At 43.2% G+C, this 26,362-nt stretch overlaps 1 protein-coding gene across 4 annotated transcripts in view; it reads right to left on the bottom strand.

Annotated features, from left to right (window-relative positions):
• The window catches only part of GRID1 (glutamate ionotropic receptor delta type subunit 1), a 688,675-nt gene that overhangs the window by 228,970 nt on the left and 433,343 nt on the right, over positions 1-26,362 (bottom strand). For all 4 annotated transcript variants that reach the window (XM_043476200.1, XM_043476199.1, XM_043476202.1 and 1 more), the window contains one exon: positions 12,292-12,462. In XM_043476200.1, the coding sequence (XP_043332135.1) occupies positions 12,292-12,462 (171 nt within the window). The remainder of the gene's footprint in view (positions 1-12,291; positions 12,463-26,362) is intronic.

Raw genomic sequence — 26,362 nt, 5'->3', positions numbered from 1 at the left:
GCAGTAATAGAGGCATGAAGGTGCAAGGAAGCTGGGCCACGTGGGGCAGGTTCCACCAGCATTTTTGGCAAAGGACGAGATAGTAAAGATTTCACACTTTGTGGGCCTTATAGTATCGAAACTGCTCAACCATGCTATTCTAGTAGGAAAGCAGCCTTAAATGATAGCAGGCTGGCCAAAAAGTCCATTTGGGTTTTTCTATCCAATGATTCAGAAAAACTCGAATGAACTTTTTGGCCAAACTGATACATAAACAGAAGATGTGCCAATAAAACTTTATTTAGAAAATAAACACAGTTTGCTGACCCCTGAGTTGGAGAGACTAAAGACAGTTCAATATGTCTGCATCAAAGGGACAGTAGGGAGGCAGGGATCAAGGATGGAGCCATGCAGAGCCTTGTGAGCCTTGTTAAAGAGGAAAAACATGGGTGGAGTCAGGATCTGTGCCTGAAATCAGATCTGTGCCTTAGAAAGGTCACTCCGGTCCCTGGACAGGCCTAGGGTGGGTGGTGGCCTGAGTTACACTGGCAGCTTCTGTGAGGGTCCAGAGGTCACGGAGCCTGCTCTGCAGTGATGTCACTGCCAGCCAGGGGATGCACTTGGAAGTTGCTGCTGTGAGCATCTGAGAACCACTCCGCAGCTTAGCTCTACACAGTACAGCTGGATCTCAGAGGAGAAACAGCCCATCTCAGAACTCTTGAGATCATGCCAATGAGGGAGAATTCATAATAGTGAGCAGAGTGGCCCCACAGCAATGAGAGGCAGGGGTAGAACCGGTCTGGGAACCCTCCCAACTGTGAGTAAGACCCTGACGTGCATGAGCCTGGACTCCAGAGGTCACAGGCACCCTTGGTGGGGAGGTCAGCCCTGCTTTGTCATCACCCTACCCCAGCCCTCTCTGCTCCTCCAAGGGTTGACATGGAGCATGAAGGGAGGTGACAAAGTAACGTCCACCCTGGGTCAGATTAGTGACCCCTCGGGGTAACTGTTGCACATACAACCATTAGCCAAAGTGGGTCAAGGGGATGGCTCTCTGCACACTTCACCAGCAAGGTGTCTGCTAAAAATATTCCAGGAAAACAAAATCACTGGATATAAATAGGAGAATATGTTGGCCTCACAGGACTCCTGGGAAGATCAAATGAGATCCTAGGGCTGTGGGAAGCATGCCTGCTGTCCCCCACCACTCCGCATGTCCCTCACACTCCCAACACCTCTGAGCCTTGTTCTCAGCCTACAATCCCCTTCTTCCCACATCTTAGGCAGGATACTCCCAAAGCAGAGGCCCAGACAGAAACCTGGGTATGGGGAACTGTCCTCTGCAACTGAAATCAGATGTGGCCCAAGAAAGCTGGTCCAGGTCATCATATACACCTGCTCCATCATGCCTCTTCCCTCTTCCCCCATTTCACGCTAACCTCCCAGGGTCACCGCTGCCATGACATGTCTGAGCAGAGCTGACCCCTTCCTCCATGAATGTCCCTGTGCTTGACCATTCCTGCACTGCCCTGTCCCACCTGCCTTCAACCCTCATCTTTGTAGTGGGCCCAGGGATGTTATGCCACAAAAGCCTGCATACCTGACACCTCTCCATCCTGTAGGTATAAGAAGTAGGTGAAAGACTTCCCTGGTGGTCCAGTGGTTAAGAATCTGCCTGCCAGTACAGGGAACACAGGTTCGATCCTTGGTCCAGGAAGATCCCATGTGCCTCGGAGCAGCTAAGCCCACACACCGAAATTACTGAAGCCCAAGTGCCTAGAGTACAGGCTCCACAACCAGAGAAGCCACTGCAATGAGAAGCCCACGTGCCACAATGGAAAGCTGCCCCCACTTGAGGCAACTAGAGAAAGCCAATGCAAAGCAACAAAGATCCAGTGCAGCCAAAATAAACAAGTAAATGAAGTAAAAAAAGAAGTAGATGGAGGATGGCATGAGTGTGCCTGTTATAACTAACTGCTGACTGAAATAAAACCTCAGGCTGTAGGGAAGCAGGCATGTCAGTGCCTGATGACCTTTTTTAGGGCCTTGCACTACATAGGTGCTTACTGGACAGCAGAGAAAGGTCATGCCCACCGCCAAGAATTCACCCCCTGTCCTGCAGCGAACACCAGGACAGAGCACCATCTCCCAGCTCTTGATGCCCAGGAGCACAGCCTGGATGAGAACAATTAATCCACTCCCTGCTTTTGTCAGCCCCCATCTCTCAGGAGTCCCTACAACTGCAAAATTATTCTGACATGTCTACTGCCCCTCTGAAATACAAACCAATAATGGAAATGTTCTAAGAGGATGTAAGCCACTTAGAGTTGCCTTGGTGTTATTTTTTTATTTGCTTTTTTAAAAAAGGATATCTCAAAGCTGAGAGTCCTTGATGATGTGAAGATTTCTCTTCTCAAGACATTTATGAACCTCCCAGCCACCCACTCACAGCCAACGCTATTCACCCAGCTAGGACCCTTTGACCCACATCCCCACCTATACACGCACTCGCACACACACATGCGCACACACACACACACAGGGCCACCCCTCCCCTTCAGTGGCCCAGGCTGGTACCCAGTGGAATTTCCTTCTTTCCCTCCAGCACTTCTAGTCACAATAAATTAAGCTTTTTAATTACATAAGTGATTTATCCAATACAAATGTATGAATGCAGAAAGGCCTGTCATGAAGAGGAAAAAAACAGGATGTGACTCAGAAAGGCCAAAGGAAGAATAGGCTTGAGCAATGCTCTTTTCCAGGTTTATGTATTGATATTTCCACTACCTCTAGGACCCAGCACCAACCAAAGTACATGGTTGGTGCCTAAAGTATGTTTGTTGGATGGATGCATGTAGATGGATGGGTACGTGGAGGTGGGTAGGGAGGATGGGTGGACAGATAGATGAATGGATGGATGGATCTCTACTAAGAAAGTACACATTGATCTTGGTTCACAAAAAGATAAAATGTAGAAAACAGCAGGAAAAAGATTTTTATGCATCCAACTTTGACTTGAGAGGAGACATGCTTTATTCAAACAAAAATTTGTTTCTCATTTATAGTTTGCTCAGAATGTCTTCTTGATCCTCACTTGGAGCTGTTTCCATCTTCTCCACTCACTCCTGCCCCTTCTACAAGGTGTGGCCTCAATACTTCTCCCTGCTTTGGGCAGAAGCTAACACTCCAGTACTGATCTACAGCTCCATGGTCTTCTCACCAACCTCAGCATCCTAACTTAGGTGACCTGCTAGGTTCACTGGTGGGTATACAAGGGAGGGATGCTACCCTCACAGTCTGGTTGTCAAGAGAAGGAACTTTTAGGGAAAAAAAGATCAAGAATAGTAGAAAGGCTGTCTGTACATGGGGCTCCCTCCAGATCCTGACAAACATAAAAGAAACCTTTCCTTGGGGTAGGTGGGTGAAGACCAGTGTCCTAATGTCCCAGATTGGTGAAGCCAGGTCCCTGAGTCAAAAGGAAAGATCTAGAGAGACAGAGGCTCCCAGCTTCATTGACTCTCACTCAATGCCTGTCTTGAGGAGCAAACAGCCTGAGCTGGTGCTACAGGTTGCAGGGTCAGAGAAGGGGGCATGGCCTGAAGGAGCCCTTGTCTCTCTCTCTCATGTCTCAGGTGAGGCCCAGCACAGAGTTCTCTAGCAAAAGACAGACAAGCAGATACTATCACCTCATTCCTCTGAGAGTGGAAGCCCAGGACTCTGGCTAGCCTAAAAGCACTGCAGCCCAAAAGTGACGAAAGACTATAAAAGCAATTCAGGTGAGAGCAGACTTGACAAGCTAAAGAGAGGCCAGAATGTCCAGGCCGAGGGCATGGCAGAGGAAAGACCCGGATGTGCAGTAAAAGACCTGGAATGGGTCAGAGATGCCAGATGGAGGAAAGTCAGAGGCAGACAAGCGCCAGAGCCGGAAGCGGAGCCTGAGGCTTTCCTGGGAGCCTTGGCCTCCTTTCTAAGGGTATACACAGCTGCAAGGGGCCTGGCTGGTTTGGGGAGCCACCTTAGAGAGGCACACTGGGGTCCTCTTTTGTGTCATGCAGCAGAACTCTCACTCCACCATGTGAGCAGCTTAGCCTGGGGCCTGGGCTGATGAGCAAGAGCTTTGGATTCATCATAACCTGGGCCAGCTCCACTCACTGCTGAACACCCAGCGTGGACAGCAGCCCATAGATATAGCATGAGCTTGGTAAATGCTCAAAGTATGGGTGAACTGAATCTCCTCTTACTCTCACTCGCAAGGTGATGTTGAACAAGTCATCTAAAGTTCTAGCCATGGGGCTTCCCTTGTGGTCCAGGAGTTAAGACATTGTGCTTTTACTGTAAGGGGCACAGGTTTGATCCCTGGTTGGGAAACCAAGATCCTGCATGCTGTGCAATGCAGCCCCAAAAATAGACAAAAACAATTTTAAAAAGCTCTAGCTTTATCTTGATTACAATAACATACAGTGTGTTCAGTGTCCCTGGAGAGGTGCAGTGGGTGGTTTTGATTTACTTGCCCTGTGACATATCCCTGTGAAATGCAGATAGTGATAACCCTGTGTGCCAAGTAGCCAAGCACCATCCCAAGCTCTCTTCATTTCGTTTTATTTTTGGAGGGAACAGGGACAGAAAGGAATAGAAGGAGAAACAAAGGACCCAGGCAGGCTCCTGACTTCAATGTGGGTCAGCAGAGAGCTTGTCAACCGGGGGTTTCTTCGGTGGCCGGGGCCCAGTGTGAATCTGTCACACAGAAGCATGGAGGCTATTGTGAAAAGAAACTTTGATCTGCCAACACCACTCACCTCTCCTCCAATGCCCCTTGGCCTGCAAGCTTTTCAAGGGCAAGCAGGGGTCATATATGGCTCCTGCAGCTTCAGGGTCAAAGGACTTGAGTAGGGATCAGCCCTGGGTATCAGGACCAGCACAGAAAGCAGCTCACCTGGGCGTATGTCCCTGGCTTTCTCCTGGCCCAGCAGCAAGGTCACAACTGCCATGGTGCTCTGGGCCTGAGCTGGGCCTTTTAGGTCTGCATGTCCTAAGGTGTTAAAGGGCTGCACTTTGAGGAAAAGGCCACTTCTCTGCTCCCGGGGTGCTCTATAAAAGCTGCCAATATAGGAAGGCCCGGAGTGAGGGCCTGCACAGTACCCTGACCCAGGTTCCTGAAAGGGAGATGGCTTGGCGCACTTTAAAGCCTGACATTTGCACTGGCCAGGAGAGCGCAGGGCACAGCCAGTCCTGCACCAAGACCATCCAGGTGTACAGGGGAGAGTAAAAGGCAGGCAGGAGGTGACTAGAGCGAGAACAGAGACAGCTGCAGCCCTGTGCCTGTGGGAGGTGCCACGCCCTGCACCCTGCCACCAGCTGCCCATTCCCTGCCCAGGCTTAGGAGTTTCACCCCTGGGGAGGCTTCCTAACGTCCTCTCTACGTGGTCACCTCCATAGCCACCACATAGTTCAAATGCCTTTATTTCTCCCTGGGGATATGGTAATCCCCAGTTCCCTTGTCTCCCAGTCCAGGCCCTCCACTTCCAGCCTGCACTGAGTTGTCATTCCCATAGGCACATTCTGCCCTGTCATTTCCCCGAGGGCTACCCACCCTGGCCTCCGTTCCCTGGCGCTGCTCTCCTCGCTAATTGATTTCCCAGTACTTCTTGCCTCAGACACGCTAAACTCAGCCCCTGCCGTCCTTGGCTTCTGGGCCGTGGCACATGACATTCTCCATAACTGGAAAGCGTTACTAAAGGGAGATTAAAATTCCTGCTTTATTTGGAGTTTGCGAGAATCAGAGAGACAACATTTGTGAAATGTCTAACATAGGAACTGGCATATAATAAGTGCTTAAAGGGTGTCTGTGGAATTAATGGATGTTGAATGAATAGTTTTAAATCGGTTCTTAGGAAGAAACAAAGAGATGTCAAAGTGTTTGGAAAGAGGATGCCTCTTAGAATAAAAGTGATCGAGGATAGAAGCCACACTGTGAAAGGGAATAGGACCTCTGTATGGATACATTCCACGTGGAGCTGTCCATCTGTAATCTGAATCTGGGTTATATGCTTCCATGAGATAGGGGCATCCTGGCAATGCTTGTCTTTCCAAAGTCAGCCCCCTATGTAAGAGGTAGGTCCTCAGAAGGGAAACAAGGAAGGTGAGGTCACATCTGCAGGAGACATAAGAGAGGATTCAGCCATGGGTTCCTGACTAGGCTTCAGCTTTTAAGAAATCCAGGTAGACATTCCTGGCTGCTGGATAATGAAAGACCAATCACATGAAGCCAACTGAGGATCAAGGATAGAAAGATAAAGATTTTTTTCCTAAGAGTTAACACCAAGAATCCCCAATACATCAGTAACTATATTTTATTTAAGAAAATATCTTGTGTCAGCGGGAGCAAAGGCTACCAGTAAAACTGTTAAATTGATCTTCATGAGAAAATAAGGAGAATTTATTTTGGAGTCAAGACCCAGTGGGGGGAAATAGAGGGTGGATAGGAAAGGGAGGGTAGCAAGATGCAGAGAAAGGATGAGGCACAGGATGGGGGGGAATGGGGCAACAGAGGAGCAAACATACCTCATTAGGGAAGACTTAGAACCTGAGAAGCTGTTTGTGCAGCTACAATGCAAAAGTCCCACTCCAAGGCCCACCATATGTGACACCATCTCTGAGACTGAGATGTGTTGTCTTGTTGAAACCAGGAAAGGCTTTGATTTCCCATCTGGGTTGGTACTAGATGGGGTGGCAGCAATCCCATCAGAAGCCCAGGTGATTTGTTTACTTACTCCCTGAGTCCCTAGAAGCAGGATGAGGGCCAGCAGTAATGGAACAGAATCCCCCTCGCCCGCCCCACTCCCATGAAACGTGCTGAGCTCTTCAGCAGAGCCACACACATTTGGTTCTATCTGACCCTCAGCAGGCTGAGGCCTGTGTGCATCCCCATCAGAGTGGAAGGGAGAGACCCCTGAGGATGATGACGGCTCTGCTAGGGCACCAGCTGTCTGCCCTCCCAGAGCTCCATGCACATTTCTCCACAGTATATCAGAATTTAGGCAAATCATATTAGGTTGCTCCAGCCTTGCCTCCCAAGGGCCCAGGGAGATGCTGGGCATTCACATTATCAAGGTACAAGTCACCCTGGAAAGCGTGGGAAGACGGATGGAAGGCCAGGGTCACAGCCACGTGAGCCAGCTGCATCTCACCACCAGACCGTTATCTGACCAACACCAAAGCTGGCGATGCGGGAAACGTTTTCATTAAGAAAGGCTGCATTTTCTCCAGCTTTCTATAGAGCCTGATTTTCTCTTGCCTCCATCATTAATCAAGCAAAGTGGACTGTGCAGAGAGACCTCAGAGAGGCAAACAGCAGGAACTGACCTCTGACCAGATCTGCAGACAGGCTCTGTCCATCCAGCACACTCAGACCAGCAGAGGGTCCAGCTGGGAGGACAAGCCGATGCCCAGATGTCACAGCTTGAGAAATCCATCTCCAGGTGTGACCTCTCTGCCAACCTGCTGCCAGTCCACCCATCTTGAGAGAGGAAGCCATGTCTATCTAGGCCTGAGGAGGGAACAGATGGTGGCAGAGGGCAGAGAGTGGGGGGAGCTCTCCTCATGCTGAATCCAAGATGCGAGTAGGGTGGAGTGTGGAGGGTCACTTGCTATACCCAAGGCTCTCTGGCCTCCAACTGTTCATACAGCCACCTGTGGCCAGGACGGCAATCAGCTGCACCCAAGGGGACCACCTGTGCACTGTCTCTGACAAAGGCATTGATCCATGCTGGTCACCACATGTTCCATCTGGGTCTTTAGGGTGAAGTAAACCAGCGAAAATGACATGAAGTCCAAAGTAACTCTGGTGTGAAGAGGTTCAGTGTTGCTCACTTGTAAGCTTGGGACAAGTGTGCAGAAAGCCTTAAAGAAACAGGGATGTAAGAGGTGGTGGTGTGGGGAGTGGGGTTGAAATGCTGTAACAGGTTGAATGATTCCATCTATTAAGCCATCTTACAATTTTAAAATTCATAAAGAAGAGAAATTCCAACCTAAGGGAGCATTTTATGATAATACCACATTAGCTCCTGCAGCCTAATTCAAGGTTCAGGCTCCACGGTGACCAGACAACACAGCTTCTATCATTTGCCTGTCTCACTTTGGAAACACATTTGAATAGAAGTGGAGTAACAATGAGACAATTTATCTGTTAGGTTAATTGTAGCCCCGAAGTCATCAGGCAATGCAGTCTTAAAGACCAAGGATGCTTCAGATGCTTCTCTGAGCAAGGTTGCCCATAAAATCTGAGCAAAGCCTCAGGGGTTCTTAGGGTCTTGTTGTCATTTTTATCACTGGCCGGGTCAGACAACCTCTAAACAAACTTGTTGAGAAAACAAGAATGAGAAACACCCAAATAAGACAGTGCTGTGTAGGGAAAAATAAACAACAGCACTGCATGTTGCAAAAGCAATGGTTTTGGAGCCAATAGAAGCCACTTACTTAGGTACTTTTCTTCCAAAAGATGTTCTCTTTACTAAATAGGAACCAAATTGATTTGCTATAATAGTGCCTGGTTGGCTTTGCAGCACAAAAAGCCCTGACCACAGGCCTAATAGAAGAAGATGGAGCTCCTGAGGTCAGCTCAGTGCAGAAGCAGAGAGATGGATGATCTTGCAAAAACTCCCTGCTGTTGATAGTCTTCTTGAAAACTTCTAACCCAGAATTATCATCCCAAGAGAAGCTGTCTGGGGGAAGAACTAAAGATGGACTTGAGAGCTCCATTTCCAAAAGAATTTTCATTAATTCCATCAAGACAAAGTTAATAATCCATGACATCAATGTTGTATTTTTTTTTCCCTTCAGTTGGTTGTGCTAAACATGTTAGAATCTTCTCAATAAATCTCACAGCTAGAGGCTAGTAGAAATTAGTTTGCCTTCTACACTGTCATTAAGAAAGAAAGAAGTGGTAATAGCTACAGAGAAAACTTGAAGGGAATGGCTTGTAAATGAGATGAATCTACAAGCTGCCTGAATGGTTGTTGGGTGGGATGAGTAAATAAATCCACATTTGCCTCTCGTCACAGCCTGTACAAGGAAGCAGATGCAACAAATGGAGATAGATTCATTTAATAATGTATTTTATTTATAGATATATAAAGAGGCTTCCAGACACAGTTTAACTTATGTTAAGACCTGCATTCTTAACAGATCCACCCCATTAGTCCTTATCGAGAATCTCCAAGGAGTAGGGTCTTGTGTGAAGAGCTATGCAGGCCGCAAAGACACTGGCCTCCCCTCTCCCACCCAAGGCAGCACTGATCAAGTTCCTGCGTGATTGATGCGATAGTAAGTGGTGCTCAACACCGGTGATGAGGGGCCAGACAGAAGTGAAGCTCTCCCACCCGCTGTGAGACTTTCAAAGAGCATGCTCAGGACAAAAGTAGACTACATCACACTGTACAAAAAATAATGAGGCCATGTTCACTCTTCCCATGGAAACCCCAAGCACACCCGGCCACATGCTCCAGGATAGTTCTGTTAATAGCTCAGCTTTGTTCTCATTGCTTTCTATACATCCTCTCATTTGTTTTCATTATGACTCTGAGAAGTAGGTAAAATTTGAATCCCCAATGTACAGAGAAGGAAGCAGAGGCATAGAATGACAAATAAATAATAACAAATAATTAGTAGCTAGATTTACTGGGATCTGAACCCAAGCAACCTGGCTCCTGTGCTGTTGCTGCTACTTCTTCTTCTACTATAACTATTGCTGCTTCTGTTGCTACTGCTACTATTGCTACTGCTACTGCTATTACTGCTACTATTACTACTGACACTACTATTACTATTGCTACTATTAGTATTACTACTACTGCTACTATTACTACTACTGCTGCTGCTAATGCTACTAGCACTGCTACTACTATTGGTACTACTATAGCTGCTACTACTGTGACGACCATTACCGTCACTGCCACTGCTATTACTATCATTGCTGTTACTGGTGCTACTGATACGATGCCAGTTATGATGCTATTACTACTGCTGCTACTGCTACTAATACTGCTGATACTACTAATACTACTATAGCTACTGGTGCTGATACTGTGACTACTGCTACTATTACTGCTACTTCTGTTACTATCACTGTTGCTATTACTACTGCTGCTGCTATTACTGCTGCTACTGCTTCTACTACTACTGCTACAAGATCTGTGATGCAGCTCTTAAATCTTGCTCTTTGTATTGTGTCTGGATCTCAGCAGAAACAGAGAGAGGTAGGGTGGCCAGGATTCTATGCTTGATATCACACTGACCTTACCTGATGATTAGCCACCCACCGCAGAGCCATGGCTTTGTTCATCCTCCTAATAAACGTGTGTCATTTCAGAAAGTCCTCTACCGCATTCCTCTCTGCTACCATCAGTGTCTTTTCCTCTCTTGTCCTCCAGGACAGATTCTTTACATCCAATGTGACTGATATGCAACGAAACAGCTCACCTAAGCTTCCTGTCCATGGCAAAATGAGTAACCAAGAGCTTGATGAGACATACTTCGTCTCTCTCCCTCCACCCCACCAGGGCAGGACATGTTGGTGAAATAGGAAGCAGCCCTCTTTTCTTGTGAAGTAGAAGGCAAGTAGTAAGGCAAGAAAGAAATGGGAAAATGAACAGGGGTATGGGGCAGGGTGGAGTAGGGCTGGTGTGTCTCTGGGGAAGGATGAAGCCTTTTGGGGAGAGAGAACCCATAGAGACCTTCCTGGGAGTGAGACGCCCTCAGGGTCTGGCCCCCACAGAGAGTTGAAGGCACCTCCCCCTCCAGCCCTGGGTGGGGACGAGCACACATTGCCTGGGCCACGTGGTCACACTACACTTCTATCCACATGGAGAGTGAGGTGCTACATAAAGAGGCGACATGAGGGGCTCTCACCTCTTCTTTCAAACTCTAGAAAAGAGGAAGGCAGAACAGGACAGCAGTACCCTAAAATAAAGCACCCTCCAAGCCTGATGCATATGCCCAGGGCTTTCAAGTCCATGGGCCCCTCAGAGGTCTTTGATCTGCTTTCCCGGTCAGCATCTAACCATCTTTGAAAGATCCCAGACTTTGTGATGCCTCCCTGGAGCAGTGGACTTGGGGCTAGTAGGAGTTACTCCAATGAAATCCTGATGTCTTCTATGTTTCCTTATCAACCAAGAACATATTTCTAGAATTTGCCATCTGTGGGAGCATGTCCTCTCTCCCCTATTAAGATTATAGAATGAATTTGGTACTTTGACAAATCACACACATACATAGCTCACTCTAGAGATTATAATAACCTCCCTTCCCAAAATATATGCCCCATGATTAGATGATACCAAGATGTCCTGGGATGGGACTGATACTCTAGAGGCAGACACAGCCCATCACCACCCTACAGTCCCTATGCCAGGTGGAAAGAAGGGGTAAATTAGTTTCAAACACTGAGTGGCAACCATCTCCCATGCATAAATTATGAGTACTTTTCACAAACCCAGGTGGGAAAAATTTCCTTCTGTTACGTGGTTCCCACCAAACATCGAAGGAAAATGTTCTCAGGCACCATGTTCCTAGTGGAGTTTCAGATGCCAGTCTACCAACAGACAATTTTCACCATTATCCCCAAATATCCAGGAAGAAAACCACCTCTCACAATGGGGGCACAGCTCCACATCCACTTCCCAGGCCTAAGAGAAGCTAACCTCGATTGCACCTATGCCAAAAGAGTAGTGGAGGGACTAATCATACACACTCTGTATTTCTCATCTTGGAAGGAAGGGAACAGGTGGGCAAGTAATGTTTCTACCTTTTGCGCCCTCCTGCTCAGCTAGGATTACAGCAGTGTTCTGGTTGACTTCAGACTTAGCATTCAGAAGATGAGCTGAGACATTTCCCCGTTATTTCCATATTTTTGACTTTCTACAGGGAAGAACTTAAAATGGGTTCCAAATGATGACTCTCCATAGGAAGGCTCTGTCCCCAGTCCTGACAGATGAAATCATTCCCCATCAACACAGCCATCACAGAAACTTAAGATACAGGACTCTCCTTACTCCCTAAGTGTGCAACTTTTAAATACAAGAGGCACCCAGTGAGCTAATATGCTGCATCTGCTGACATCAGCCATAATTGCCTGCTAATGTGCTCAGAGGTACTGCCCAGTTGACTGGTTTCAATTTCAGCAAATGACAGAGTTCTAACAATTACAGTTGGTCGGGAAGCGTGCTCAACTAGAGCTGAGGCACAGTGCTGCACGAGGCAGGCCAAGGGCATGGGTGAGACTCCCTCCTAGAAGAAGTTTAGGAGGCCAGCACTAACCTGCAGCATCTGGAGGTAGCCTTCCTGGGGGTCGCAGAGCAGGGAGGAGATGCGGTGGTTGTTTCTCATGCATTTCTGGTTGTCTTTTGCAGAAGGGAAGATCTGCCGGACCACAGTCATCCTGCCAAGGGCGCTGTGGACCAGATCCAGGATCTCCGGGTCACTGATTTCCTGGGAAGATAACCAGAAATGCTTACCATTGACTTATGAACTCATAATCTCTGCAGAAGACTTACCAATAGATGTCTAGGTTGACAGACCAAATAGTTGATGCCAAAGGGGTTATGAGTTTGGGCTCAAGGTCAAAGAGTTCATTAGCTGCTTACTTACAAATAATACTTGTTTACCCTAAAATGCAAACAGGATTATTCAACACCTTCCCTGAAGGACAAAAAAAGATAATCTGCAGCTAAACCACCGATGCACTGGCTTCCATGGAGTCAAACCCTAAAAGAACCAATGCTGTCAAGTGTCATTAGAGGCATTAGCTGGAATAAAAGGCTCAATTTCCCGTTGGGAGTTGTCTACCTGATGTAGACAAGGAAAACTGGCTTCCTCTGACAGAGCTGAACAAAATACAGTAAGTTTCCCATAATTCTTTAACAATTAGATTTTTTTAAAGATTTGCATACATACAAAATTTTTAAATATATCCATTCATTCATCCACTCATTCATTGCACAAAATCTACCCAACAGCTCCTCAATGTTTTGTTCTGTGTTAAGACTGGGGTATAGCTGTGAATGAGTCAGGCTTAATTCCATCTGGTAAAACTCAAGGTCATCATAGGCTGAAATATATTGAGTGATGTCATATGGAAATCTAGGGGCAAAGGAACCCGTCGAACTTCCACATGGGCCCGTTCACTAAGTTCTTTACACACATTATCTCATTTAGTACTTAGGAATTCTATGAGGTAGATCCTATTATTACCTATTTAAAATGAGCACTCTCATGCATAAAAAGAGCAAAGGGAGCAGGCCAAGGGGAGCTCTTTCCAGGATGAGGCTTCTGTGAGGAATCAGCACTGAAGCTGAACCTGAAGGATGAACTTATTAGGCAAAGTGTTTGCAGGTAAAGGCAAGCAGGCAGGACAGTGAACAGTTGAGTTGGAGGTAGTACTGCTGAAGATGGAGGCAATGGTGTAGGTAGCAAGGTGTCCCTCCAACCTAGGGAGGGGCAGGGCCACTGGCAGGAGAGAGGAATGATCAAAGGCAGTGTGGGATCTGTGTCTTGGACCAGATGTGGTTATGGGGTTCAGTAAATATTGCTAAAACATCCACACTATAGATGATGAGAAGCACTTGAAAGATTTTATGCACCAATAAGCCACAATCAGATTTACATTTTAAAAAATCTCTGACTGCTGTACAGAGAGAGGATTAGAGAGTAACAAAACAGTTCCATGTCTGAGATCAACACAGGGACTATAAAAAATGGACATTCACCAAGGGTTTTAATGGTGGAAGAGAGGTTAAGAAAGCTCTGGTTCACTGGTTCTAAGAAGCGACTCTATATGTGTTGGTTGCAAGTCAAGATTTTAACCATGAATAACTGTGTTTTAAAATTGGCCTTAAGTCTTCCTCCTTGCAGATGACACAGCCTAGCTTTGAGACAATGAGATGGTAAAACGGAGCTAATGAGGTTAGAAATAGTGATCAGGAATTTTCAGAATCGCATAAATAAGAACATAACATGTTTAAGGATTTAAAGGTAAACAAAGCACTTTCAGGAACTGTCCTAGGTACTCAATATGACTGTACAGACTGGTCAGTTATAATCATGTACTAGATCTGGGAGAAAGGAAGAAATTAAGAGTTGCATTGTTTTAGAATGATCAATAGTTCCTAAGTGTGCAAAACTGCAGGCATTTCTAAAGAATTAAAGTGCTTGTACATACCGAATCTGGGTTTCAACTACTTAAACTTTGTATTTCAGACAAAAGTCTGTTTAAGGAACGATGATCATATTGGATTGGGACCAACTGACAATCAATGGTGAGGAAATTGCAAAATGTTCATACCTTCGGACCACCAAGTGAGAAGAGCCCAGGATCCAGCTGGGCTTCAGAAAACAAAGCAGAGAATGTAGCTGAGCCTGGACATTTGTGCTTTGATCTTAGCTGCCCTGCTAATGGACACATTGCCCCAGGCAGGATAGCAGGATGAGAGAACTCATGTTCTAAGCTAATAGAAAGCAAAACTGTAAGAAAGACCAATGAGCAGAGTGGTCAGCTTTACTTGAAGAAGGAATATAGATGTCTTCATGGGTAGGAGGTAACCTAGAAAAATCATGAGGTCATGGGAAAAAAATTCAAATTATGCGTAAGGGGGTTCATCAAAGTCAGCACACTTGAGAAAAGAAATGGATATGTGACATACCTTTCGTTTTTCTCACTTACTCTTGATAGCAGAGATCATCATAGAAGCTCTTTTATTAAACCTCTCCTGTACCCTTAACTTCCAGATAGGAGGGTCAATGGCATTGAACCTCCCTACTACCCCTCAACAATAACCTTGGAAATTGTAGGGGGCCTGACTGATAGGAGAACACAGTACCTTTCTGGTAGATACAGCCTCACTTCCCTACAATATGCAGGAGCATATGGGGGGACTGATGTCAGGGCAGCCAGGACCTAGTCAAGGGGCCTGGGTCCCTCCCGCAAGTAGCCCTGATCTCCAGACCACTCCTTCTCAATTCTACCTTCCCAGGACAGAGATGAGAACTTGGTATAGCTTCCTCCAACCCATTAGCTGCTATATGCCTTCCTTGCTGTAAGGATCTCTGCAGACCTCCCATCTCCCACGGTCCTGTTCTCACCCACTCACTCTGAGTCAAAGCACTACTAGCCACCTCCCCATACCTCTGGGCCTATCCCTAGTATCTAGTACAGAGATAGCTGCAATCAGATGCTAAGAATCCACGGAAGCAACTCCCCTGGATCCCTCGGAGGCAGCGAAAAGGGTCACTTCTCCCAGGGACTTATCCTTTGCTTTGGAGATACCCAAGTCTGCATCAGTCAGTTCCCGCAGCTCCATGCCAGGCCTTCCTCTGTCCTGCTGGCCCCACCAGGTTCTTCAGTACTGCTGAGCTGCACACAGGTATCTGCTCACACCCTGCTCACTGATTTCAGGGACTGCCTTCCAGGCTGCACGCCAGGTCAGCCTCTGGACTACGGTGAAGAAGACCAAACTCTGGGTCTTCCTAAGGGTGCAGAAGGCAATCAAGCAGCCAATTCAAATAAACCACTTGGAGAACAAACTTTCCCTTTGTCTCAGCTGAATATTTCTTCCAGAGAGTGCTACTAGCAGAAGAAACAAGACAGTGTGTGTATACTGTGTGACCTCCACTGACCTCACCAAAGTCAGCAAGGCAACAATGAAAGAGTAACACATCATATCCAGACACTCAACTAAGTGCTCATGTGTGGAAGGGCACAGGCTCAAAATAAATCTTGCTTATTACTTTTTAAGTTTGTCTTGTGAAATATATCTTAATGCACAAACACTACATAAAGTATGAATAAAATGATTTCAGTGTACCTTTCATCAAGAAATAAAATATAACCTGCATCTTGATTGGATGCCTCTTTCCCAAATGCTTACCACTTCCTCATCAGGAGTTCCCTTTGTCATGTCATAACTTATGTATGTAACCTGGATAATATATATCTTAGGCTTGCACATTTTGTTTAGCTTTGTGTAAGCTAAACAGTCTGCATGCCTCTTACCATTGTGTTTTAACACAGTGGTTCTCAAACTGAGGCATGTATCAGGATCACCTGGGGAATTCACAAAATTACAGAGGTCCAGTCTTGTCCCATTTCAACAAGCAAAGCTTCCGTGTTCTACATTAGCTCTCCAGATAATTCCAGTATTCACCAACATCTAAAACTCCCTGGGTTTAACATTAAGTTTTTCTGATCTATTCATGGTGATTGATGCAGCTCTGGTTTATTCATTTTCACAGCTGTATGCTTTGCATTGTATGATTCTGCCACAATGTATTCATGGTATTATGATTGCCATTTGAATGTTTTTGCTTCTTTCCTATTAGGAACAAAGCTTCTATGAACAATTTTTCTTGCCTGCGTGTCTTGGTGCACACCTTTAAGAATTACTCTACATACCTGGAATTAGAATTCCTCCATAGGAAAATATGAAAGTGAAAGTCACTCAGTTGTGTCTGACTCTTTGCAACTGTATAGTCCATGGAATTCTCCAAGCCAGAAAACTGGAGTGGGTAGCCTTTCCCTTCTCCAGGGGATCTTCCCAACCCAGGGATCGAACCCAGGTCTCCCACACTACAGGAGGATTCTTTACCAGCTTGAGCCACAAGGGAAGATCATAGGAGAATATGAACGTATTCAAATTTACTAGATAATACCAGATTTCCAGAGTGATTTGTATCCACTTATAATCATATGCAGTGAAGAGCTCTTGTTCTTCTTCTTCCTTTCCTGATCCTTATATCCTGCTGTTGCTGCTGCTGCTGCTGCTAAATTGCTTCAGTCGTGTCCGACTCTGTGCGACCCCATGGACGGCAGCCCACCAGGCTCCTATGTCCCTGAGATTCTCCAGGCAAGAATACTGGAGTGGGTTGCCATTTCCTTCTCCAATGCATGCATGCATGCTAAGTCACTTCAGTGGTGTCCGACTCTGTGCAACCCTATGGAGAGCAGCCCACCAGGGTCCTCCGTCCACAGGATTCTCTAGGCAAGAATACTGGAGTCAGTTGCCATTTCCTTCTCCACCTGATATCCTATGACTTCCTAATATTTGCCAGTCTGGTGAGAAGCAATTGGTACATCACTAGACTTTAATTTCCACTTCCCTAATACTTAAAAGAGTTAAATATCTTTCATACATTCATGAATCATCTATTTCCTTTTGTGTGCTTGTGATTTTTGTCTAATTTCCAATAGGTTATATATTTTGCATGTTGATTTATGGGACCTTTTTTTCAGTTCTGGATATTAAGTTTTTATCACATGCTACAGATACCTTCTCTAGTTTCTAGATTATTAAGTAAAACTAGGCTATAAATTCATCCAACTTGGTATTTTCTTTGTCGAAAGATTTATATTACTAATTAAATTTCCTTATTTCTATAGGAATTTTCTTGTTTTGCCTTCCTCACCCTGTCATTTTTTTCCTACATATTTAGTCATGTTGTCCAAATTTTTCAATTGATTGGCATAAGTTGTTCACAATGTCATTCGACTTCTTCTGTTCTCTCCAATGCATCTAAAGTTGTGTGCCATCATGCATTTCTAATAATCTGTATCTGTGTATCTTCCCTCTTATTTTGACCCTAGAAGTGAGTATATTTCATAAATTCTCCTTAAAAAGTAAGTTTTACCTTAATAGATACTGTTTTATGTGCTGGTTTTCTATTTCATCAATGTCTACTCTTTATATTTTTACTTTTCCATTTTCTTTGGATTTATTAAGTGGTTATTTTTGAAACCGCTTCCATATGAAACTTAGCTGATGAATATTAAACATTTTTTCTTTCCTAATGAACTATTTAAGACTATAGATCTACAAGCAAACATGCTTTAGTTGTGACCCACAAGTTATCATATATATTAATTGTATCATTGTTTCTAAAATTCCTCTTTGAAATGTTTTTGACTCATAAGTAGTTTACTAGAGATTTTTAAAATTTTTCCAAACATGAGGTAATTTTTTTTTAGTAATCTTCAATGCATTATAACCTGAGAATGTATAATGTGTGATACAAATCCTTTAAAATTTATTAAGCCTCACTTTGTGATAGTTTGCATGAAAGTTTTGTGTTTTCACTGTCCAATTGCTGCTGATTTCAGTGGTCTATTTTTAGGTCCATTAGATGGGAAATTTTCCCATTTCTGTTTGTATTTAGTCTTTATTTTCAAAAATCATATTTTGAGTTTTTTAAATTACACATAGGTTTAGAATTATAACTCCTTGCTCAACTGAAACTTTTATCATTATTTACATATCCTCTTTATTTCTAGTAATGTATCTTGCCTTATAGTTTATTGCTATTAATATATACACCACTTTCATTTTGGTTAGTATCTGCCTGTTCTTTTCCTGTTTCTTTGCTGTCAATCTTCCTCTGTATCACATTTTAGTTGGGACTCTTATAAGCAAAATATACTCAATTTTTAATATCCATCCTAGACATTTTAGTTGAAATTTCAATCCATTTATATTGGACAATGATCATACATATAAATCAATTGATTTTATCATACTATTTACATTACATATTTTACTGTTTCTTTTTTTTCCTTCTCTTTAGCTTCTTCTTGAAATGATTTTTTCCTATTTTCATTTCTTTATTCTCCTTTCAAAGATATAACAATATTGTCCATTATTTTTTCATTGGATATCATAAATACTTTAATTGCACAAGTGTGAAATTAATCAATATTTTTACTCTCTTCAATCTTTATCTCTAATCATCATCATCATCTCAACTAATGTCGTAATGATGTCTAGTGTTTTAATTCTAGTTTTCATTATGCCCTCTTATTACACATAATTTCCATTATTTTATACAGTAAATATTTATCTACTTAACCAATATTTATCGATATATTTGTTAAACATTCTTCTGCGGCACTCAAATCTTACATCTAAGATCATTTTCTTAGAATTTCCTTTAAATGTGGGTTTGTCGGTGACAAACTTAGTTTTTGTTTATTGAAAAGCATTTTTATTTGGATCTCATTCCTAAAATAAAAAATTCTAAATTGAACAGTATTTTCCATAGCACAGTAAAGATAATATTGCATTATATTCTTGCTTCCATTTTAGTTCAGTGTATTAGATTCCTATGGTTGTAATAACAAATTATCACAAACTTGGTGGCTTGGAACAACAAAATTTTATTCTGTCACAGTTCCACAGATCAGGAGCCCAAAAATCAGTCTCACTGGGCTGGTATTAGAATATTGGCAGGCATATTCAGCCCACAACCTCAAGTTATTAGGAATCATTTTAACTGTCATTCCTTTGAAGATGACCTCTTCTGTATGGATACTCTTCAGAGTTTTCTTCATTTCTGGTGTTCTGCAGTCACAATATGAAATGTATTTTTAATTTTTATTCTGCTCCTGATTCTTAGGCTTCCTAGACCTGGAGTTTAGTTTTTTCAATAATTCTAGAGACATCTAAACCATACTATCCTTTAATATTATTTTTCCCTGCTATTTCCTATTTCCTTCTAGAAATCCAATCAACAGTATGTCAGAGCTTATCATTCTATTTTTCATGTTTATTAACCTCTTTTCCAGCTGGTTGTTGTTGTTGTTAGTTGTTCAGTTCCTAAGTTGTGTCTGACTCTTTGCGACCGCACAGACTGCAGCCTGCCAGGCTTTCCTGTCCTTCACCATCTCCCAGAGCTTGCTCAAACTCATGTCCTTTGTTGACCTACAGACATTTGTTGGCAAAGTAATGTCTCTGCTTTTTAATATGCTGTCTATATTGGTCATAGCTTTTCTTCCAAGGAGCAAGCGTCTTTTAGTTTCATGGCCACAGTCACCATCTGCAGTGATTTTGGAGCCCCCAAAAATAAAGTCTCTCACTGTTTCCACTGTTTCCCCATCTATGTGCCATGAAGAGATGGGACCAGATGCCACGATCTTAGTTTTCTGAATGTTGAGTTTTAAGCCAACTTTTTCACTCTCCTCTTTCACTTTCATCAAGAGGCTCTTTACTTCTTTGCTTTCTGCCATAAGTGTGGTGTCAACTGCACATCTGAGGTTATTAATATTTCTTCCAGCAATCTTGACTCCAGCTTGTGCTTTCATCCAGTCCAGCATTTCTCATGATGTACTCTGCATAGAAGTTAAATAAGCAGGGTGACAGTATACTGTTGAAGCCTGGCTTGGAGAATTTTGAGCATTACTTTGCTAGCGTGTGAGATGAGTGCAACTGTGCAGTAGTGTGAGCATGGCTTTGGCATTGCCTTTCTTTGGGATAGGAATGAAAACTGACCATTTCCAGTCCTGTGGCCACTGCTGAGTTTTCCAAATTTGCTGCCATACTGAATGCAGCACTTTCACAGCATCATCTTTCAGGATTTGAAATAGCTAAACTGGAATTCCATCACTTCCACTAGCTTTGTTCGTAGTGATGCTTTCTAAGGCCCACTTGACTTTGCATTCCAGGATATCTGGCTCTAGGTGAGTGATCACACCATTGTGGTTATCTGGGTCATGAAGATCTTTTTTGTACAGTTCTTCTGTGTATTCTTGCCACCTCTTCTTAATATCTTCTGCTACTCTTAGGTCCATACCATTTCTGTCCTTTATTGTGCCCATCATTGCATGAAATGTTCCCTTGGTATCTCTAATTCTCCTGAAGAGATCTCTAGTCTCCCATTCTATTGTTTTCCTCTATTTCTTTGCATTGATCACTGAGGAAGGCTTTCTTATCTCTCCTTGCTGCTCCTTGGAACTCTGCATTCAAATGGGTATATCTTTCCTTTTCTCCTTTGCCTTTCACTTCTCTTCTTTTCACAGCTGATTTGTAAGGCCTCCTCAGATAACCATTTTGCCTTTTTGCATTTCTTTCTCTTGGTGATGGTCTTAATCACTGCCTCCTATACAATGTCACAGAACCTCCATCCACAATTCTTCAGGCACTCTATCCAATCTAATCCCTTGAATCTATTTGTCACTTCCACTGTATAGTTGTAAGGAATTCGATTTAGGTCATAGCTGAATGGTCTAGTGGTTTTCCCTACTTTCTTCAATTTAAGTCTGAATTTGGCAATAAAGAATTCATGATCTGAGCCACAGTCAGCTCCCAGTCTTATTGACTGTATAGAGCTTCTCCATCTTTGGCTGCAAAGAATATAATCAATCTGATTTTGGTATTAACCATCTGGTGATGTTCATGTGTAGAGTCGTCTCTTGTGTTACTGGAAGATGGTGTTTACTATGACCAGTACATTCTCTTGGCAAAACTATATGAGCCTTTGCCCTGCTTCATTCTGTACTCCAAGGCCAAATTTGCCTGTTACTCCAGGTATTTCTTGACTTACTACTTTTGTATTCCAGTCCCCTATAACAAAAAGGACATCTTTTTGGGGTGTTAGTTCTTGAAGATCTTGTAGATCTTCATAGAACCGTTCGGCTTCTTCAGCATTATTGGTCGGTGCATAGACTTGGATTACTGTGATATTGAATGGTTTTCCTTGGAAACGAACAGAGATCATTCTGTCATTTTTGAGATTGCATTCAAGTACTGCATTTCAGACTCTTTTGTTGACTATGATGGCTACTCCATTTCTTCTAAGGGATTCCTGCCCACAGAGACTGGCATTGCTTCAAAGAATACTTGTGCCTCTCTCTATCATGAACCTAGGACCACACCCAATCTAAACCACATGATTTAACATTTAATTTTCTTTCCTGTTTTACTAGACATCATAGGTGATGTGACTTGGATCACAAGCCTCCATGAGGCTTCTGAAGTTGTCATTTCTCAAGAAAATGTCCCTCCTCCAGGCAACTCCGAAGTCAAGACAGAAAATTTCTCTTCTTATTTGCTTCTGCACAGTAGATTCATTTCTCATCAATGCTTAAACTGAGGATATAAATTTCCAGCTTTTGTGGAAATCTCTAATTTTCTTGGTCCATACACTGGATCTCATGGGTTCTTATGTCTCATTAGCCAGAGGAACAAAAGCTCAAGGTCTCCACGTTTGACCTACAGGTTTAAGGCAAAACCTAACCTGAAACTTAATTATTTCCCAGATGGTGATTGCAGCCATAAAATTAAAAGACGCTTAAGTTATGACCAACCTAGACAGCATATTAAAAAGCAGAGACATTATTTTGTCAACAAAGGTCCATCTAGTCAAGGCTATGGTTTTTCCAGTGGTCATGTATGGATGTGAGAGTTGAACCATAAAGAAAGTTGAGCACTGAAGAATTGATGTTTTTGAACTGTGGTGTTGGAAAAGATTCTTGAGAGTCTCTTGGACTGCAAGGAGATCCAACCAGTCCATCCTAAAGGAAATCAGTCCTGAATATTCACTGGAAGGACTGATGCTGAAGCTGAAAATCCAATACTTTGGCCACCTGATACAAACTGACTCATTGGAAAAGACCCTGATGCTGGGAAAGACTGAAGGCAGGAGGAGAAGAGGATGACAAAGGATGAGATGGTTGGATAGCATCACCTACTCAATGGACATGTTTGAGTTTGAGCAAGCTCCAGGAGTTGTTGATAGACAGGGAGGCCTGGCATGCTGCAGTCCATGGGGTCACAAAGAGTCAGACACGACTGAGCAACTGAAGTGAACTGAACTGAACTGATTCTTCTATAAAAACATATTACTCAGTCTTGGACATAGAATTGTAATTCTTTAAAGCATGACCCTGCCTTTTTCCTGGAACACCCAAGTCCCAGATTCTTCTCTATATGTCTTGGCTGTGTGATTGACTAAACTTCAATTCTTATGCTACAATTTACATTTGCCTCATTTGCCTGCCTTTTCCTAAGTTCACTGTCATTAATATTATAAGGAGGCCTATTTCTGAGGGGCCCAAGAAAAGCATGTGCAACCTTTTCCATCTGGCTAAATCTCAACTGTATTCTTAAAACATCTCATTATTACAGGTGGAAGAAGGTGAGGACTCCGCAGATTACATCTTAATTTTTGTGTGTTGGTCCAGAAATTTCCTCCCTGAGTTTCTCTGTTGCCTTCTTCTCCTGCAGTCTAGAAGTTTCCACTATAAATCCTCTTTCACTCAAGAGATTTTCTTTGTGAGAGAAGATGGAAGCTTGGACTAGGGTGGTTGTAAATGGATCATCTTTAGAAATGGTGAATAAAGGAAAGGGAGCATATTCTGACAGCAGAACTAAAAGAGAGACAGCAAACCACTGCTGGAGGTAGCTCCTTTTTCAGTGGGAGAATTATATGCAGTTTGATAACAAAAATATCGTAGCAAGTAAAACAAGTAGAGAAAAAAACAGGGATGAAGTTCCCAGTAACATTCCAGCCTTCTTGCCAGTCATCAGAGGAAAAGAGGCTCTTTTGTGTCTTTTAGCACACCTGAAGAAAGATTTCTATGAAAACAATAACATGTGAGACTTGCAGCATGCACTAAAATAAAAAAAAATTCACTGTCTGTAATTTTATACTGAGAATACATATGGAAGCTCAGATGATCTGTGCTGTGCTTAGCCACTCGAGTGTGTCTGACTCTTTTGAGACCCTGTGAACTGTAGCCCACCAGGCTCCTCTGTCCATGAGGATTCTCCAAGCAAGAACACTGGAGCAGGTTGTCACAACCTCCTCCACGGGATCTTCTCAACCCAGAGACTGAATCCAGGACTCTCCCATTTCAGGTGGATTCTTTACCATCTGAGCCACCAGGGAAGGCCTAGATAATCTCTTTTGCCTCAATTAAGCTATTAGGAAACCTCTACAAATCTCCATTTACAAAGAGGTAAAACTAAAGAAAAGTTGTTGTTGTTTAGTCCCTAAGTCATGTCTGACTCTTCTGAGACCCTGTGGACTGTAGCCTGGCAGGCTCCTCTGTCCGTGGGATTTTCCAGGCAAGAGTATACTAGAGTGGGTTGCCATTTTCTTCTCCAGGGGATCTTCCCAACCCAGGGATCGAATCCTTGTCTCCTGCATTGGCAGGTGGATTCTTTACCACTGAGGCACCAGAGAAGCCCAGTTAGAAAAAATCTGAAGAAAATCCAATCTTCACATCCTCCAAGATGGTATGTACTTAATTCACTGATCAAAAGCAAAATTGTTCTTCTTAGCACAGAAAGGAACAGAATGGAATCTGATTGCCTCCATTCAGAGGTAACATATTTCTTCAGTCAGGCTCTCAGGCTGGTTTCAGGGGGGCTCACCCTTCCTCCAAAGTGCTAAGCATACAAATATATGTGCATTTTCCTGTGGAGAAAAGCCCACAGATTTCTAAAGAAGCATTTGGCTCCAAAAAGATAATAAACAATTGATATGCAAGTTATAAAGGTTTTTAAAGTCCTTCTTGGATTCCCCTGCTTGTCCAGTGGCTAAGACTCTATACTCTCAATCCAGATGGCCCAGGTTTGATACCTGACCAGGAATCTAGATAACATGTCTCAGCTAAAGATCCCAACAAAGACTGAAGATTCTGCATGCCACAACTAAGGCCCAGCACATTCAAATAAACATATACAAGTAAATATTTAATTCAGTGAAAAAAAAAATAAAGTCCTTCTTGCTGCCAAATATGAGGAGAATATAAATAATAATGATAATATCAAGAGAATAATTTGGAGATACAGGAGTCTCAGTATCTGTCAGACTCAGCTATTTCTTCCTCACTTTCATTCAGGCCTCTGGTGCAGAATCAACAATGACGACATCAAAAACAGAATCAAAGAAGTGAAATTTATATGGCGAGCTACTATCAGGTATAAAAAAGATGGACTGAACCTACAGTACTACGTTATTACCTTACAGATGTAGATAACAGAGTTAAGGAAAACAGAAAAAGAGAGGAAGACAATGAAGAGCAAATTCCAGAATGATATACCAAACAGCAGAAATATATGTAATAGGACAATGAAAACATAATTATGAAGGACACACACTGACTTCAGGAGAATGAGTGTCACTGAGGAACATACAGATCTTCTGTCTCCCTGATCATCTCACCCCATGTCCAGGCTGGCATAGCCCTCCTGTGAACAGGTGTCCTTCCCTCCATCATGGGGTTCCGAGTAGGGGTCACCCCTGTGTCCAGAACCAGAGGTATTTCCTGCTGGGTCTGAGCCCACTTGGGTGATCCTAGCACTTTAGGCCATTTTAGGGGGAGGGTACATGACTTCATTGGTGATTGTTGAGATGTGAGGGGGAGGTTCTCCTTAAGAGATTCTGAGATTTGTTCAATCCTAAGAAGACCAAGAAGAGACTACACCTTTCTGCCTGGGGAAGTTTGAATCACAGGGGGATTTCATGTGAGGGTAGCCCCAGCATACTGAGGACAACAGACAGAACAGAAATCCCAAGTATACTACTCAGCCCCTGAATCACCCTGCCCTGTAACCTCATGACCTATCTCTGAGTCTTCTCTAAGGTGAAGACCCTGATGCCAGGAAAGACTGAAGGCAAAGAAGGGAGCAGCAAAGGATGAGATGGCTAGATTGCATCACTGACTCAGTGGACATGAATTTGAGCAAACTCCAGGAGATACTAGAGGACAGAGGAGCCTGGCGTGCTGCAGTCCATGGGGTTGCAAAGAGTGGGACACCACTTAGCAACTGAGTAAGGTGAGATAATAAAATCTCAGTCACTTTAAAGAAAGTAGATTCAGATTTTTCTGTAATTTATAGTCATCAATCTGACTGAGTCAGAATTTAATGGGATCTGTAAGTGGGTACAGAACAGACTCCAAATATATCTGAATGGTCAATTTCCTAAAAATTGCAATCTTAAATACAGCAAAATTTGAATTGTGGACACGTAGGTGTTTATTAGATCATATTCTATATCTTTTAAACTTCTTAAAACTCTTTTATTTAAAACAGAGAATCACTAAAGAAGTCTCACTCTAAGTAGCAAAGGGGATACATTTTTATAATGAGGAGAAGTCTTCAAAATAGCAATTAAAATGATAAGAGTCTCTTTTTTCTAAATATTCATTTTAGCAAACAAGATACAAACCTCATACACAAGTAAGTTTTTGTCTGAGCTCTAAGACTTCAGTAAAATTTCTGAACCTTCTGATATCAGGGGAGACTATTATTAAATATTTATTTAGAGCTCTAAACTTATACAGAACTGTGCAATCACATTATTAGCAATTTCTTTTTATTCCTTAGAAAGACCTAGATCAATCAAATATCTGTGTGATACCAACATTATTCTATCTCTGAAAAAATAATAAAGTTTATTTTCTTCATAAAAAAAGATGATGTCAGTAATTTAAAGTTGATGATCGCAGAGGAACTTCACAGACAAGGCTGGTTTGAGCGAAGCTGAGAAAATAGAAGGAGGATCCAATAAAGTTGTGATGAAAGAATTACTCCCAGTGAAGTCAACAGGCTTTTCAGAATGC

The sequence above is a fragment of the Cervus canadensis genome, chromosome 8, assembly GCF_019320065.1.
Source record: "Cervus canadensis isolate Bull #8, Minnesota chromosome 8, ASM1932006v1, whole genome shotgun sequence".
Lineage (NCBI taxonomy): Eukaryota > Metazoa > Chordata > Mammalia > Artiodactyla > Cervidae > Cervus > Cervus canadensis.
Note: the sequence above shows the minus strand (reverse complement) of the source record. Positions and strands in the feature narration are given on the sequence as shown.